Below are 18,060 nucleotides of genomic sequence, written 5' to 3' on the forward strand. Positions count from 1 at the left end.
AAACCTGTCTTCCTCTGCAGCTATGGACAAGCTGCAGGGTGAAGACTGAGTGGGCTGCTCTGGTCCACGTGCTACAAAGGCAGGGCATCATCTCCTCCTTCCTCAATCTGCCCTCTCAGCCCTGAGTACCCGCACACAGGAGACACTCCAGAAATGCAGCGATTCTGGTATTAAGAAATTCATCATTGCTTTAACATTTAGAGTTGATGGTTAATTTGAAAACACACAGTTTACCAAGACAATTTTATATACTTAGGCAGAATGAATAAACTTAAAAGTCACTTTGAGGGACTTCCCTTGTGGTCCAGGGCTAAAACTCCACATACCCAATGTAGGGGGCCCACGTTTGATACCTGGTCAGGGAACTAGATCCCACATTCCACAGCTACATACCCCAACTTTAAAAAAAAAAAAAAAAGATCCTGCATACCACAAGGAAGATCAAAGATCCTACGTGCCACAACTAAGACTCAGCAGAGCCAAATAAATATTAAAAAAAAAAAAAGACACTTTTTGAGACAGTGTTTCATTTGACGTTGATAAACGGGTTTTCAATTTTCTCATGTAGATATCAAGTTAATCTTTTATAAATCAGCTGTGAAATACACAACATGGACCTTTTATAAACAATATATATTGAGACAACAAATAAAAAACAATTTGTGTTTTAATATGGAAAAACAGAATATACGGAGTCTTTCTGACTAGTGATTCAAATCAGATCTACTGTGTAGTTAGTCATATTGTCCAGAGGCAGAATCAAAGACTATAAATCCAAGTAACAGAAACAATCTGCTGGCAAGATAAAGGGAAATCATAATGAATCAGAATGTAATTAGAAGAATTCTACAGAAATGCATGCCTCTTACAGTCACTGTAACCAGAATGATAAACGATCTGTCTCTCCCTTCTTCAAGCTGCTAGTTATGCCAGGACAGAATATCTAGGCCACCCCTGTGTATGAGTTATACCAAAGCCTACAGACCAGAACAAGGATAGATTTACAAATCAAGGACAAGGTCGGGAAAAGGGGGTGGTGGGGGAACAAGGTAGGACACAGATCACAAAGTGTCACCAGCATCCACTTCATGTAGGATTAGCTACCTACGGGAAACTTTATCATCATTTCTATCATCAAATACCCAAACTGCATGAGACTGAGATTAATTACGAATGAAATTAAAGGGTCTCCTGGTATGGTTTCATAAAAGAATCTACTTAATATGAAACCAGTAAAAACACAATTGATCTTGTTGAGAACTAAAAGAGATGAAGTTATTTAAGGGGCAGAATTCTAGACTGTTAGAATGGCAAATGATAACCTAACACACTTATTTTTAGTAAAGAAATAAAGGTCCGTGGAGATTCGAGCAACATTATTCAAGATCATCACAAGGAGAGCTGCTGTCAATACAGGAACAGAATCTTAACGCCCCTGCCAAGTGTCTCTTCTTACACATCACGTCTAATGAAGTACTGGGAATAAATGCAGCACCAGTACTATCATAAGATTTTCATTCTAAGGATCAACTTATGGAGAATAACTGACTCTTTAAAAAAAACTAATTAAAGCACACACACACACACACACAGCATTGTACTTAAATCAGGAAGACCAAAGTCAACTGAACAAATAAGGGAAGGAAAACAACCAACCAAGAACACTTTGAATCTGCCCTCCTTGAAGTTCTGAATACTGGACACCTCAGGTGTCTGATTCAGAAACTCAAATAGAACACTAATATGTTACTAAATTAGAGAGATACGATGCATCACACAGGGAGTAAATGTTCTTCATGTTTTCATCTGAAGGGGGATCAGATCTTGGGTCAAACAGAAAGTCAAGGCCCTGGTTGGATTCTTCAGTCCAGGGCACTGGTGAGGGCTCACAGATCAGAGACAGGAAGCACCACTTCCTCCCACAGCACTCACCTGAGTATCAAGAACACGTTTCCAGGGCTGCTCCTGTAAAAACCTGCTGACCAAGAGAAACCCCCGTACAGAAATCCAGTAGTCTACCTGTGACAGCTAATAATGGGAAAGATTCTTCCCTGTTATTTTTTAGCAAGTCTCTTCTTGTTATTTTAAAAGTTCAACAAGCAGATGATCTGAATTGAGCTATTATTCAGATTGGAATAATAACCTAGAAAGAGCACAGATGCTGATTTCTACTTAGTAAGACACTGTTCAAAAACCAGAAACTGAGGTTCTTACAGGTAACTGAATGTGTCCCTGGGCGAGTCAGAGGCTCCTCTCTGCATATAACATTTCAAAAAAGAGATAGATAGCATGAAGGCAAATTAACTAATGCAGAGAAGTGATAGAATGCAGATGCCCTTCAGTTTTAAAATTCATCAGGTTCCCACAGATGCCAGAAAATCACACAGCTGCATGTCAGACTTTGGGAATGCAGGCACTGCCAGGGTCACAGAGAATACCTTTACCTTAGTGATCTGAAACAGAATACTACATTTGGAAGAGAATACTAAAGCCCTGTTACTCAAAGTGTGGTCTGAAGACAATCAGAATGGTCTTACCAGGAGCCGGTTAGACACCTAGGCCTTCAGGCTCCAACCCAGACCCAACGAGTCAGAATCTGCACTTTAACAAGATCTCCAGATGATTCACAAACCAGTAAGGCTTGGAAAGCCCTGTACTACTGAAAACCCTGACAGTTTGCTGGCAGAAGAGGCCAGCTGAAATTTTAGGTGATGCACAGATGCACACGTATAATGAGCTCTGAGTCAGTCTGGCCCTTTCCTGGCACCAGGGAAGGTTGACTTCTTGTCAACCACAAGCTGAACAATTGAGAAGTAAACCTTTTTTGCTTACAAATACTGGCACCGATCAGGTGAGCTTCATTTAATTCCCAACTCTTTAGAGGGTTTAAGGTAACAGAAAAAACACAAAGAATAGACTTGTGGCCGCCAAGGTGCGAGGTAGAGGGGTAGACTGGAGTGTGGGGCTGGTAGATGTGAACGGTCACATTTAGAATAGATAACCAGCAAGGTCCTACTGCATAGCACAGGGAACTATATTCAATAACCTGGGATAAACCATAGTGGAAAAGAATATAAAAAATAACATATGTGTGTATGTGACTGAGTCATTCTGCCGTATAGCAGAAGCTAGAACAACACTGTAAATCACCTACACGTCAATAAACAATATTCCAGGTAACACAGAAAAATAGAGAGAGCTAGCAGTATTAAAAAATGCTTTATTAATCTGTCTGGAAAATGCCAAAAACCACAGCCAGATTAAATGATCGATTAAGTGAGCCTGGGTCATTACATGTTCATAACTGTAATCATTAAAATCTGGGCAAAGGTATCGATTTATTGATTGGCAACAACTTTTTTTTTTTTTTTGAAGTTTCATTTAATAATGCTGGAGGGAAAAGTAGGCTGAATCTTGATCAGGGCTTTCACCACGTTAGCTGCTTATTGAGAACAGCAGATTCTGTAAGGGTATGACGCTGAAGAGTACGAGTGAATGGGTGTAGTCATGTTATTTTTTGCTCCACTTACACCAGACTTAACTTTTCACACCCACTTCCCCAATCACCTGATGTCCTAGGTGAGGTTAAGCAGAATGCTTCCAAACAGAGGAAGAAATCTGTTCCCCAGGAACAAAGTCATTGAAAACAATTTTTAAGGAGTAAGGAACTCTGGCTTGAAACATCTTGTACTAGCAACGAGGTTCTATTTTAATTTTCTGAACAATACTGACAATTACCACATCTTATGATTTTCTTAGATTCATTCATCTAATTTCATTTTCCCAGACAGAGTAACTGGGCAACGAAGCACAAGAGACCATGAGGAGATAGGGTACAGGAGGGTGACCATGAAGATAGGGCACATGAGGAGATAGGAGAGGCCATGAGGAAAGAGAGTACAGATTACTCATCTTGCCACCAAAGAGTGTCTGCAAGCTCCATTCCGCCTGACCGCTTACAGGAAATTTCTTTGTGCCAGAGGACCACCAGTCTTTCCCTATTCGGCTCTACCCAATTCTGAACATAATAATCATAAACAGAGGCAACAGAGAACTTGTTAGGGGAACCAGTGACTAAAACTGCCCACCCTGGCCAGGCCTGAATAGTAACCACTTGCATGAGTTCTCTTAAATAGGAGGTCCTGATAAGGAATGTGGAAATAACAAACTACCATGAACTGAAAGAACTTGGGAAAGGCCAAAAGCAGAGTGGAGACGCCAGTTCATATGTCCTACCAAACTCCCAGAATCCTTCTCGCTGGAATCCATCTATGCTGAGCAGTGCATGTACCACCAGGAAGGACCCTGAGTCAGAACGACTGGCCAGAGACAACCTGGAAACTAATCCCATCACCATGAAAGCTGAGACTGTGAGCCACGTGGCTGAGCAGTCCTCCTGGTTCTTTACCCTTCTGCTCTCCACCTGGGCGCCCCTTCCCAATAAAGTCTGTTGCTTTGTCAGCATGTGTGTCTCCTTGGACAACTGATTTCCCAGTGTCAGACAAAAGCGCACTCTTGGGTCCTGGAAGGGGTCCCCCTCCCTGCAACAGCCTGGGATACTTTTAATTGTGGTACCAAGTTAATAATGTAAATGAATCATGAACTTTGCCCTCCCCCTATGCCTACCCCCAGTTACCTGATATAACAGCTATTTTCCCAGATCCATGTTCTTCTCTGGCTATTCGTTCTGCTTCCTCCATCAGGAGCATGCCAAAGCCCTACAAAGAAGCAATAAAGGGGGTTAGGGAACTGAGAAGGAGAGAAGTCATTAAGAGGGGTCCATAAAACAGGAAGGCTGATATTTAGTAGCTGCTAAACTCTTTAAAAGAATGACAAAAACCCATTTATAGGCATAAGAAAAGAAATGATTCAGTTATACCAGAAGTACTCAGTGGCAGACTAGGAATAACTCTGCAACAAAAGCCATCCCAAGGTATTTTGTGGATGATGTAATCTAGTCACAGCAAGGGAGGAATTGCCTGTCAATTTCTGTCACTTTTTAAACAAGTTCTAGGCAATCTCCAGGTGATGAAAGTCTGGAGCATCTAATCTTGTATTATTAGTCACCCTTTCAGTTTCCAAAAGGCTTTTGGAAACCAGGCAATATTCTTAAATCATCTATTTGGGGGTTTAATGCTAGATCCACCATTAGCAGTTTTAACTTGCTCTCCTGAAAGTGAAAAAAAGTGGTTATTTGTTTAGGTTGTTTGGGGGAGCAGAGTAGCATGCCACTATCTCTTAGCTTGCGTTGACAAAGTGCTTTAAAATTTCATAAATGCTTCTTTCACATTATCATCTCCTTCGATTCCAAAATAGCTGAATCACACAAAATTGCTGGTATTAGATCATTTCTGACTTTCAAAAATAGCAATTTCCTATGGTTCAGTCTATTATTATATTCCACTTGATTGAGTCTCAATTCGTCTCTCTTCCCCTCCCTCATGCCCAAAAGGGTACAATTTAAAGAGAAAACCTCTCTGAACAACAGTAATGTTGGTTCCTCTATTTCTACACTTTCCTTTCTCCTCTGCTCTTCCTTTTCTTCTTCTCTGTCCTCCCTCTCCCCCCAGCCCCATCCCTTTTCTCTTTTCCTCCTTTGAGCAACTTCTTAACCACAGTCAAACAGAAATGCAGTCCAGAATACCTGATGCTGAAATTTAGTGGGATCCCGACTGCTTACAGGGACCACGCTTCCGTACACGTGCAGCTCTCGGACTATGGACACGCCCCCAACCAATTCGAAACGGAATGTCTCCTCTGAACACTTCCGCAATCTCAGGAGGCCAATCAAGATGTCCTGATCTGGGTCTTCATAGGATAAGAAGGTTTCCCAGCCTCCATTTGCAACATAATCTCTTCTCACCAATTCAACCTGTTTCAATAAAAAGACACACAAAACTTTTTTCAAAAAAGAATTAGAGAACAAAGTACATTTCTATAATTATATATATTTAAACTAATATCTATAGTTATGGATAGGGAATAAATAATCACAAATTACATTTCTTTTTACTTGTCTCCTCTCAATAGCACTGACTATAAATGAGAATTTGTGCCTTGTCTATAGAAGATGTAAGAGGAAAACTGTTTTACCATTTTATAAATATTTGAACCTCATTAACCTTAAGATTCTTACAGGGTTTGGCTCAGTTAATAGTTCCATGGATTTAAATCTCTCAGCCTCTATGAAAAGTCTCTAAGGTAAAATTATACGTTATGCATATGTAGTTCTTGGGAGCACCCCTGGGTCCCAGAACTGTCAGATACTCAATGATTTTTTAGTCTTCACCTCTTCCACTAAAACCTGCTTTTTTTGGGGAAAAATGTGTTGGTCTCATTCCTTGATGGGATTTTAAGAAAAAGTATCCCTATCCCACAGGACCTTTAAAATATTGGGTTGACTGAAAAGTACATTTGGGTTTTTTCGTAAGATGTTATGGAGAAACCCAAAAAACTTCTTGGCCAACCCAACAGTATGCCTAACTGTGAGATTAACAGGTTAAAGAAAATACAGTCACCAGAGAAGGGTTTTAGGGAAAGCTTTTGTCAGCACTCTACATGGTGATTCAACTTTTGCATCCTGCTCAAGTGGCTCTTGTACTCTGCACAAATATTAAGCCATTGACACACAGAGAAAGCTACGTATGTGGGCATGGTTACACTCAGATGCACTCCAAAAACGGGCAGATTGGGCCCACAGTGGGGTGAACAGTCAGATTGACACTGACATTCCTCTGCAGCTTCTTGTTTGCTGAGTGACTGGACTGCACAAGAATCTGGCAGAAGAACTAACTGTGCCAGGGTCTTCTTTTTCCTTAAAAGGTCTGCGATGTGAAAACTGTCAGTTCATTTTCAGAAGAGAAATATCAGCTGCAGATCTCATCTCTTCTAGCCTTTCTCAAAGAGGCTCCCACAGGAAAGAGAACCTCCACAGAAAAAGCTGGCAGATAGCTAACACGATGACGTTATCGGAGAGAAGTTAATTCATGAAAAATATGTTTTATGGAAACCCTGTTGATGAGGGTGATCTCTTCACCTGATTACCACCAATGGGCAATAACTCAACAGTTGCACACAGAGATAAGCACATGCCACTCAGTTTTACCTGAAGGTAGCCACTAGTCACATCTGCCTATTTATATTTGAATTCTTTGACACTGTGACATTAAATAAAATTAAAAAGTAAGTCCTTCTTTGCACTAGCCACCTTTCAAGTGCTTAACTGTCAAATGTGACTGGTAGCTGACTCCATATTAGGTGGCAGAGATGACAGGACATTTCCAACACTGCAGAAAGTCCTGCAGAATAGTATTGATCTATAATGAAGTTCCAACCTGATCTTCCTAACCTGGCCCCTTCTAGTGTTGAGTGACCTTCATATCTGGCTTTGCTGACTTGACCTGATTCTCAATGACTCTTTACTCTTAGTTTATTCATTAACTTTGAGAGTTTGGTTTTGGTTCTAACTATAGGGCTTCCCTGGTAGCTCAGCTGGTAAAGAATCTGCCTGCAATGCAGGAGACCCCAGATCAATTCCTGGGTCGGGAAGTTCTCCAGGAGAAGGGATAGGCAACCCACTCCAGTTTTCTTGGGCTTCCCTGGCGGCTCAGACAGTAAAGAATCCGTCTGCAATGTGGGAGACCTGGGTTTGATCCTTGGGTTGGGAAGAGCCCCTAGAAGACGGCATGGCAACTCTCTCCAGTATTCTTGCCTGGAGAATCCCCATGGACAGAGGAGCCTGGCAGGCTACAGTCCATGAGGTCTCAGAGTCGGGCACGACAGAGCAACTAAACACAGCATGATACATGAGCAGGTACAGGCCCAGGCCTGACAAGGAGTAATGGACGGGACCTCATCTCTATAAAATGAGGACACTGACCTGGTATGGCCGGACTCTGTGATGAATTTCTTGGATTCCAACCTCTCTGGTTCTCACGTCACGACACTGTGAAAAAAACAAAGCAAAGAAATGAAGAAAGGGGAGGAAGGAGGGAGGGAGGAATGGGGAAAAAATAGAAAGAAAAGAAAGAGGGAAGGGGAGGCAAATATAAAACTGGTCACTAATACAATTTTTACTGAAACCTCTCCACCAAATTCTGGGCTCAAAATTACATCTGGACATAATTTACATTGAGATAAAAGAACTGAATTTAAAAACAAAGCCATTTTTAATAAATATGAAGATGGGGAAAACAAAACTGGAAATATATGAAGTTAGCACTGTATTGTTTTTAAAATGAGTTTAGAATCCAAAGGAGATTGATACATAATATTGAACATAAAGAACATACCTCCTAAAAATTTGAACATAGTTTTACCCAGAAGATATAACTGTAACTGAAAGTGCAATCCCCAACTATATCTATAGAAGAGTAACAATTGAATTCCTAATGTTTGAAAACTTTCACCACTTTATAGCAGTTAATGTTTTTAGCATCACCATATTTGTATCAAATTTTAGAAATGTCAGAAAGAGGGAAACTAAGACTGCTATCTTTTGCAGAGAAGGGCTCTGTGGAATAAAGGATGGGAGGGAGGAAGGAATGCAAGGAAGGAGAGGAAAGAAAGAACCTTGAGCTTTTATTACTATACAGTCTGAATGTGGTGTCATGGTGGCAGACTGGCTCTCTGAATATCCCAGGAACCACAAAGTTGCCTGTGGATGTGTGCACGGCCAAGCTACAGGATGGAACTCTCGCTTCCACTCCACGACCCAGTGTGCAGGCTGTGAAGCCTGACACTTATAATTACAAAATCCTCACAGTGACTATTATCTGTCCTATGCTGTACTTTCCCCTATAGAACAAACCATAGAACTTATTTCCAAGATTCTAACACTTTCCATTGGTGAGAAAAGATCACCCTAGGAAAGCTGATGATGTCTTGCAGCCATACTACTAATAGTGTATTTGGTGTATATATGGAGAGAATTTCACGAGAAAAATAAGAGCTCATCATTCAGTTCTAGAAAAACTAAGCTACTTCCATGCCCTGGGAACCCATATCACATGCTCCTAAAGAACACTTGTCTGCTTTTGTCCTTTCTTGGAGGGGAGGGGAATGCTTTTTACGAAAGAGATTGGGGTGTCCTTATTTTCTAGTAAAGACACTGCCTAGGTAAACTAGATAACTTTTGGCTATGACTGAATTCCAGTCTTGAGACTCAATGCTAGATTACTTTATGAGAGGCTATCAAGGTTTAAGAGGGGTACAGGGTTAAAGATGATGGCTGGATGATGAGGTTATTAGGCTAACAAGGCCAAGAGAAGGAGGAGCTGAAGAACTGGGACAGCTGGGGACCAGGGAGCAGAGCAGTCACATACTTGTTGGGGCTATTCATTACTGTACATGGGGCTTTCCTGGTGGCTCAGTGGTAAAGAAACTGCCTGCCAACGCAGGAGACTTGGGTTCAATCCCTGGGTCAGGAAGATCCCCTGGAGAAGGAAATGGCAACCCACGCTAGTATTCTTGCCTGGGAAATCCCATGGAGAGAGGAGCCTGGCTAGCTATAGTTCATGGGGTCACAAAGAGTCAGACATGACCAAGCAACTAAATAACAACAATTACTGTACATACAGTTGCTGTTTTTCTAGAACTTAAATTATTATTATTATTATTTTGGTAGAATAAGCCAATAATGTTTACAAACTCTAGACAGTTTTTTGGAAAAAAAAAAAAAAGAAAGAAAAGAAAAACTTCTTTATAACAAATCAACTAAGAGGACAAAATGTTTCGGGTATGTCCACAAACATGATATGTAGTCCTTAAAACAATGCCTTTCAAAGAGTGGTCCATGTCTACACTGCGTGTTACAACCTCCCTCAGCTCCGTACCAGACCAAGAGAATCAGAAGCTCAAAGCAGAGGCCAGGATGTAGGCTCAGGCCTAGAAGTCCCCTGGCCTTTCCTCTTAGCAGCTCTGAGAAATAGCTCCTAGGGCACTGAGTTTTAAACCATATCGTGACTTCAAAATCATCCACAGAGCCTGTTAAAACTGCAGATTCCTGGGCTCTTTGTACTTCAATGGAAAGCAGAAAAGAGGTGCTTAGTAAATATTTCTGAAATAAAAAAGCAAATGAAAAGACACAGGGGCACGGCGGGGCAAGGGAGAGTGGTATATCTGGACAATAACATCAGTAATTATTTTAGCACGTCATCCTTGTTTCTTCAAAGGTTGTATTTGTCTATAACCACTGGTCAAGAATCAAACACTCAGTATTTCAAAAGAAAAGAGGTTTTCTAAAAAAGGAGCTGAACACATAGTTGGCAATTTCAGTAGGCAAGAGAAAACAACCAGTAAATTGACAAACCCACACTCTTTTAGGAGAAAGCAGAGGGGTGTAGGGATGGGATGCAGACTGTGGAACCACTACTTCAGCTTCAACATGCTGTACAGAAAGAAGGGCTTCAATGCATGAAAGCTCTTTGACCAGACCTGTAAGTTTATCAGGTGATAGCACCACAGGTTTTCATGTCTGAGATTACTTTGATCTCTGCAGTTACGGTCAGACTCTTACCTGTATTCCGAGGTCTTTCATTCTTGCAAATGCCAGCTCTCTCAAGTTACCGTGCTCCACTCCTGAGCTGACTAAGGGCATTGGAATATCTCTGCAGGAGAAAAACATCAGATATTGCAAAATATGTTACTCTCTAAAACAGGAAGGCAGGGATAATTTTTTAAAAAAGGAGAACTACCCTTCCCCCCTCAAAAAAACCCTACAAAACAGACCAAGAAAACAGAGGCTGAACATTCTAACTGGAAAGCAGATTCACAGCTTGTCTACCTCCCAGTTTTTCCATCTATGAAATTATGATTTTCACCAATCACGCAGGGTTTTCTTAAGAAATACCTGATGAAATCACTTTTTAAGATTACTAAATACAAAACAAATATCCAATAACCATGAGTAATGATTTTTGGCTGAAGAGACAGCTATACTAAACAGGAAATAAAATTATTGTTGCTGTTGTTTTACAAAATTGAATTTGTTTAAAAGAGAAGAAATAAAAATTATTAACGCACTTATTTATAGCTTATAAACACTTTCCCGTAGAGTTGCTGAATGACAAGTAGCCAGGAAGCTTAAAAGCCTGGCCGAGATGACAACTGGTCTCAAAGAATATATTTCCCCCTCTCCGTTTCCTAAAAGTCTAAATTAGAAGTGACTCTTTCCTGGTGGCGCTAGTGGTAAAGAACCCGCCTGCCAATGCAGGAGACTCAGGAGACTCGGGTTCATTCCCTGGGTCCAGAAGATCCCCTGGAGGAGGAAATGGCAACCCACTCCAGTATTCTTGCCTGGAAAATTCCATGGACAGAGGAGCCTGAGTGGCTAAGGTCCATGGGGCTGCAGAGTTGGACACCACTGTGTCACTGAGCACAACAGCGTCATTAGAAGGGAATAAGAACTTGCCTAAAGATAAAGTAGATAAAATTTATTTCCTGGCATTAATATAGTGTTAAGTGCCAGGCAACAAGGAAACTTTGATCAGAAGTTGAAATTATGAGCTTCATTTTAGTAGCCCTCAATAGACCTTCTAGATAAAAATCAGTATCTTAACACAAAATAGCTAAAAAAAAAAAAAAGAAAAAAAAATCTGAAGTAAGAATATGCTTAGCAGATCTCCTATTTAAAGACAAGCCCCCAATTTGTTTTGTCTAATATTTGGTGGGTTAGAAGCATGACTTGAAGGATACATCAATTATCTTGTTTTCTCATTTTTGCTTTTGAATCAACTTGAGTCTTTTCCTTCTCTTTTCACTTATCCCTTCAAACATTAGTAAATACAATTAGCTAATTCACCATTTGATTCTAATAAGATATTCCCCACTTATTCAAAAGTATCAAAAGCTAATCAATTAGCATTAAAAACTACATGTAATAAATAGACTCTGGAAGCAACTATAAAGCAATGATAAGCCAAAATTCTTTAAGAGAATGACATACCAGGGAGTTCAAAGTGACATATAAAAACATATTTTAGAGTGATTAGTTAATATCTATGCTTTACTTATACTTTTTAGTAAAATAAACTTTCTTTCTTTGGAACTGTAATTCCTTCCAACAAGTCCATCCTAAAGGAAATCAGTTCTGAATATTTATTGGAAGGACTGATGCTGAAGCTGAAACTCCAATACTTTGGCCACCTGATGCGAAGAACTGATTCATTGGAAAAGACCCTGATTCTGGGAAAGACTGAAGGCAAGAAGAAAAGAGCGAGGCAGAGGATGAGATGGTTGGGTAGCATCACCGACTCAATGGACATGAGTTTGAGCCAACTCCGGGAGATAGTGAAAGACAGGGAAACCTGGTGTGCTGCAGTCCACGAGGTGGCAAAGAGTTGGACTCAACTTAGCGACTGGACAACATTCTATTAAATTACTCACAAATATATGTAGTTTCACAACAAAGTAAAACACTGTTATATGTGATATGAAATTAATCTGATAATGTCAATGGCAACCAGTTAGCACCCATTTCGTGAGATACATTTGACTCTTGTTATTCATTGCAGTGAAGTCTGATAATGTGCCCTGAACACTGAATGAGCAAATATGGAAGCACTGCTCCTATGAAACACGGAGGGTTAGCTGCCTATCAGCTTTCAGTTCATTTTCTTCCACTGATCAACATATCACTTTGTTCTGTGTTTCTGTTCAAAGACACTTTAACACAGAATTCATTCATTAACGCTGTATATGGCCAACAACACTAAGATTCATGCTGCGATGAAGCTTATCTAACACATCCGTTTTCTTTGTAAGACACATCACCATCTTCTTGTGCTTAGGAACACTATGCACGGGGGACATTTTAAACAATAAAATCAACAAAAAGCACAAAGTGTGAAAAAGCTGTTATTAGGTGGATTGTTGAAGGATATCTGTCACAGAATGAGAGCTGAGACAGAACAAACGCCAAGCCACCATCCTGTTCCTCACCGGCCTCCGACCACCAGTCTAGCATCTGCTGCCGACTCCTTCCTACATCACCTGCCCTACAACAGCCGTCACTGGTGATTATTTCTACCATCTCTTCTGCATTAGTTGAGCTTATATTTTAAGGAAGCATGTTCCCTTCTCTAATTTATAAACTCATAGATTCCTATTTTATTCAACCAGTTGTAGTCTGGTATCAACATTATTTTGTTGCTTAAATTAGATGTGGCCAGTAGGCATGCACTTAGGCTGGCTTCTGGGTCCTTCCGACATATCTGCAACATTCTTTGAGTATTTCCTTACTTTCTGGAACAGGGTGCTCCAGGCTCATCTCACATGTTTGCTGCCCCCGCCCGAGAACTGGCCATTTACCCAAGCAGTCCTGCTTCCTTTCACTGGAGCATGGTATTTAAAACAAGATCTGGGCACTCACTGTGCTCATTATTACTGAGGTATGCCTTTAGAGATGACTTTACACATGGACATCACCAGACGGTCAATACTGAAATTAGACTGACAATATTCTTTGCAGATGAAGATGGAGACTCTATACAGTCAACAAAGCAAGACCTGGAGCTGACTGGCTCAGATCATGAGCTCCTTATTGCAAAATTCAGGTTTAAATTGAAGAAATTAGGGAAAACCACTAAGCCATTCAGGTCAGACCTAAATCAAATACCTTAAGATTATACAGTGAAGGTGACGAATATATTCAGGCGATTAGATCTGATAGGCAGAGTGCCTGAAGAACTATGGACAGAGGTTTGTAACACTGTACAGAGGCAGTGACCAAAACCATCCCAAAGAAAAAGAAATCCAAGAAGGCAAAGTGGTTGTCTGAGGAGGCCTTACAAATAGCTGAGAAGAGAAGTGAAAGGGAAAGGAGAAACAGAAAGATACATATCCAGCTGAATGCAGAGTTCCAGAGAATAGCTAGGAGAGACAAGAAAGCCTTCTTAAGGGAACAATACAAAGAAATAGAGGAAAACAACAGAATGGGAAAGGCTAGAGAAAGACTTCAAGAAAATTGGAGCTATCAAGGCAACATTTCATGCAAAGATGGGCACCATAAAGGACGGAAATGGTATGGACCTAACAGAAGCAGAAGATATTAAGAAGAGGTGAAAAGAATACACAGGAGAACTATACAAAAAAGATCTTAATGACACAGATAGCCACGATGGTGTGATCGCTCACCTAGAACCAGACATCCTGGAGTGTGAAGTCAAGTGGGCCTTAGGAAGCATCACTATGAACAAAGATAGTGAAGGTGATGGAATTCCAGTTGAGCTATTTCAAATCCTAAAAGATGATGCTGTGAAAATGCTGCACTCAATATGCCAGCAAATTTAGAAAGCTCAGCAGTGGCCAAAGGACTGGAAAAGGTCAGTTTTCACTCCAATCCCAAAGAAAGGCAATGCCAAAGAATGTTCAAACTACTGCACAATTGCACTCATCTCATACGCTAGCAAAGTAACGCTCAAAATTCTCCAAGCCAGGCTTCAACAGTACATGAACTGTGAACTTCCAGATGTACAAACTGGGTTTAGAAAAGGCAGAGGAACAAGAGATCAAATGGCCAACATCTGTTGGATCATCGAAAAAGCAAGAGAGTTCCAGGAAAACATCTACTTCTGCTTTATTGACTATGCCAAAGCCTTTGACTATGTGGATCACAACAAACTGTGGAATATTCTTAAAGAGACGGGAATACCAGACCACCTTACCTGCCTCCTGAAAAACCTGTAAGTCAAGAAGCAACAGTTAAAACTGGACATGGAACAACAAACTGGTTCCAAACTGGGAAAGGAGTACGGAAGGCTGTACACTGTCACCCTGCTTATTTAACTTCTAGGCAGAGTACAACATGCAAAATGGCAGGCTGGATGAATCACAAGCTGGAATCAAGACTGCCAGGAGAAATATCAATAACCTCAGATATGCAGATGACAAGAACCTAATGGCAGAAGGCAAAGAGGAACTAACAAGCCTCTTGATGAAGGTGAAAGAGAAGAGTGAAAAAGCTGGCTTAAAGCTCAACATTGAGAAAACTAAGATCATGGCATCCAGTCCTATCACTTCATGGCAAATAAAAGGGGAAAAAGTGGAAACAGTGATAGATTTTGTTTTCTTGGGCTCCAAAATCACTGTGGATGGTGACTGCAGCAGTAAAATTAAAAGAAACTTGCTCCTTGGAAGGAAAGGTATGACAAACTTAGACAGCATACTAAAAAACAGAGATATTACTTTGCTGACAAAGGTCTATATAGTCAAAGCTATGGTTTTTCCAGTAGTCATGTATGGATGTGACAGTTGGACCATAAAGAAGGCTGAGTGCCGAAGAATTGATGCTTTCAAATTGTGGTGCTGGAGAAGACTCTTTAGAGTCCTTGGACTGCAAGGAGATCAAACAGTCAATGCTAAAGGAAATAAACTCAGAATTGAGTTGATTGGAATTCAAAGGAATTGAGTTCATCGGAAGGGCTGATGCTGAAACTCCAGTGCTTTGGCCACCTGATGTGAACAGCTGACTAATTGGAAAAGACCCTGATTCTGGGAAAGACTGAGGGCAGGAGAAAGGGGCAGCAGAGGATGAGATGGTTCGATGGCATCACCAACTCAATGGACATGAGTTTGAGCAAGCTTCAGGAGACAGTGAAGGACAGGGAAGCCTGGTGCACTCCGGTTCATGACGTCACAAGGAGTTGGACACAACTCAGCAACTGAAAACAACAATACACATATCTAAATCTATATATCAATTTAAAAAGCTGATAATTACAATTCTAACCCAGTGCTCAGTGTTCTTTTCAGCTTTCTACTTTTCAGTGCTTGTAAATCCCTTCAGTGAAAAGTCTGGCTCTCTTAGTTTTGGTATACTTATGTGTTTGCTAAACCAAACAACAATCATTTGCTCAATGCAACCAACCTCCCAACTACTGTCTGCCACCTGTGCAATCACACTCTTACTCCCCGTAAGAGGTGTCAGCACCTCTGGGGTGTTCCTCCGCTGGTGACGATGGGAAGGGGAGGTGAAGGCAAAGGAAGACGGGCTCTACAAACTAGTTTAATAACGTACCAGTCCTCTTAAAAGACACACTAAAATGTTCACTACAAGTACATTCTCTGAGGATTAGGTTTTACCATGTAGTGCTATTAAGCAGAACTTTAGAGGGAAACACAGAATTACCAGCAGGGCTGATTAATCATTTATGGTGTCAAGTGCAAAATGAGAACAGAGGGTCTCTTCTTAGAAAAATCATTAATGATTTCAAGATAATGAGAACAGAGCATTAAGCCAAGTTAAAGGCCTAGGAGACTACAAGGCTGCACATCCCTTGAAGCTGGGACTAGCTACCCCAAAATACAAGTCAGTGCAAACCTGGTAACACAGGGCTTTACAAGGATTCTTACAGTTCATAAATGTCCCTACATTCATGTCTGTCACTACAAAATGCAACATGGCTTTAACAGGCTTTGGCAGTGAAATGACTGGAGTGTACCAGATGAAAGTTTTTCCTCATTAGGGAATAGATATGTGGCCATCTCCACTTTCAGAGATAAAATTTTATTTTCACTGAAAATGAAGAGAGAGAGAGTTCTATATACATTGAGCATCTTCTATGTGCAACACAGTATATAAAGCAACCTGGAATAATAAACAAACACTCTTCCAGACTTCCAGGACTTCAAAGCCCAGGTAAGATTATAGACCCTCTGACTTTGCTACATTCATCTAGGTGGGAGTTTCAATTATTTTTAGGTTTTTCAATTTCAGTCTAGTTTCATTTTCTTGGCTTGAAGAGATACTCCATTCAGGAATATTCACTTTTCTATTTCAATAGGTAACCTGTCAAGCTTAGAGGTACTAATATTTGCAATTGCTCATCAAAAGTCTTTCAAAGTGATGTCTAGAGCTTTTTTTGGTCTGAAGTTCCTCACATTTCAGAAACATCTTTTGGTTGCAAATTGGTATTCTATTCTAATGCTTCACAGTGATTTAAAAGTCACATCAAGGCAGACAGCTGTCAAATAGCCTGTGGGCAGCGGCAGTTTAATGTGGCTCCATCATGTGTCTGGAGAGAATTCGACATTTAATCATTGCCTCCACTCTTTCGTGCTGCAATACAGAATGATTCATTGGGGTGCTACTTCATAAAAACACCCAGTTAGATGTTACTGACTCAACTGTCATAAAATTTAAACTGTAAAATAGCTAAGAAAGAAAAAGGAGGGGTAGGTGGGGTGAGGAAAATGGCCAATTAAAAAATTATCAGGTAATGTAACAGTAAATTGTCATTTTTTTAAAAAGACAAGTATAAAACATTGTTTTTACTTGAAATATCTTCCTTCCCGCTTTCCTTCCTTTGTTCAATTCTTCTGATACCTGCCCAGAAAATAATTCCTAGAAACTTCTTCTCCATGTATGAGTTTAGATTCACGAGTCAACACTAAGCAAATTGTCTGTAATTAGCAGAAGCTGACACTAGGTGAACCTACATAGGAATAAGCCAGATTTTCTAAAGGCACAGAACACAAAGACACACGATTTTCCTTTACTATGATTTAAAACAAAAATAAACTATAATTATTAAAATCCCCTGGATTAAACACCCTGGGAGGAGGCTTTTTCCTTTGCCGATGGTTTCTTTACAGCAAGACATAACCAACTGCTTTCAAATGAACAGAGAGAGGGTGCTCAGTTGTACTTCTGGACCATATCAGTTTTCTACATTTTCAGAACTATTCAAAGAGTTTAAAACCAAAGCTAGAAGAAACACTGCAGAGTGAAAACCTGTGATTCTCTTTTCCCAGATCAGAAGGTTTCTCAGCCACTTAACACCATCTAAACACTCAGCCTTCTCTTGTACACGTTTGCATGTAATGCTTGAGTTACCCATTAATACTTCCCTTAGCACTTCTCTTTCAAAATTTGACCACTGAGCTCTTGATACAAATTTCTTTCTGGAAGTCTAGATATATCATATTCTAGCTATATCTGAACATAACTTTAAAAATAGCAGGAAATGGAGTGTAACATTTTCATGCAGAGATACGAAGGTGTTTTACCAAAACACAGCTACCAAATTGTTAAGTGTTAAGCATACTATGTGAACATGAACA

At 40.3% G+C, this 18,060-nt stretch overlaps 1 protein-coding gene across 1 annotated transcript in view; it reads right to left on the minus strand.

The window, feature by feature from the left end:
- Positions 1-18,060, minus strand: part of ELP3 (elongator acetyltransferase complex subunit 3) — a 120,840-nt gene that overhangs the window by 29,109 nt on the left and 73,671 nt on the right. The window contains exons 11-14 of the mRNA XM_043890843.1: positions 10,517-10,607; positions 7,880-7,945; positions 5,645-5,872; positions 4,637-4,718 (exon numbers count right to left, since the gene is read on the minus strand). Coding sequence (XP_043746778.1) covers positions 4,637-4,718; positions 5,645-5,872; positions 7,880-7,945; positions 10,517-10,607 — 467 coding nt within the window. The remainder of the gene's footprint in view (positions 1-4,636; positions 4,719-5,644; positions 5,873-7,879; positions 7,946-10,516; positions 10,608-18,060) is intronic.

The sequence above is a fragment of the Cervus elaphus genome, chromosome 29, assembly GCF_910594005.1.
Source record: "Cervus elaphus chromosome 29, mCerEla1.1, whole genome shotgun sequence".
Lineage (NCBI taxonomy): Eukaryota > Metazoa > Chordata > Mammalia > Artiodactyla > Cervidae > Cervus > Cervus elaphus.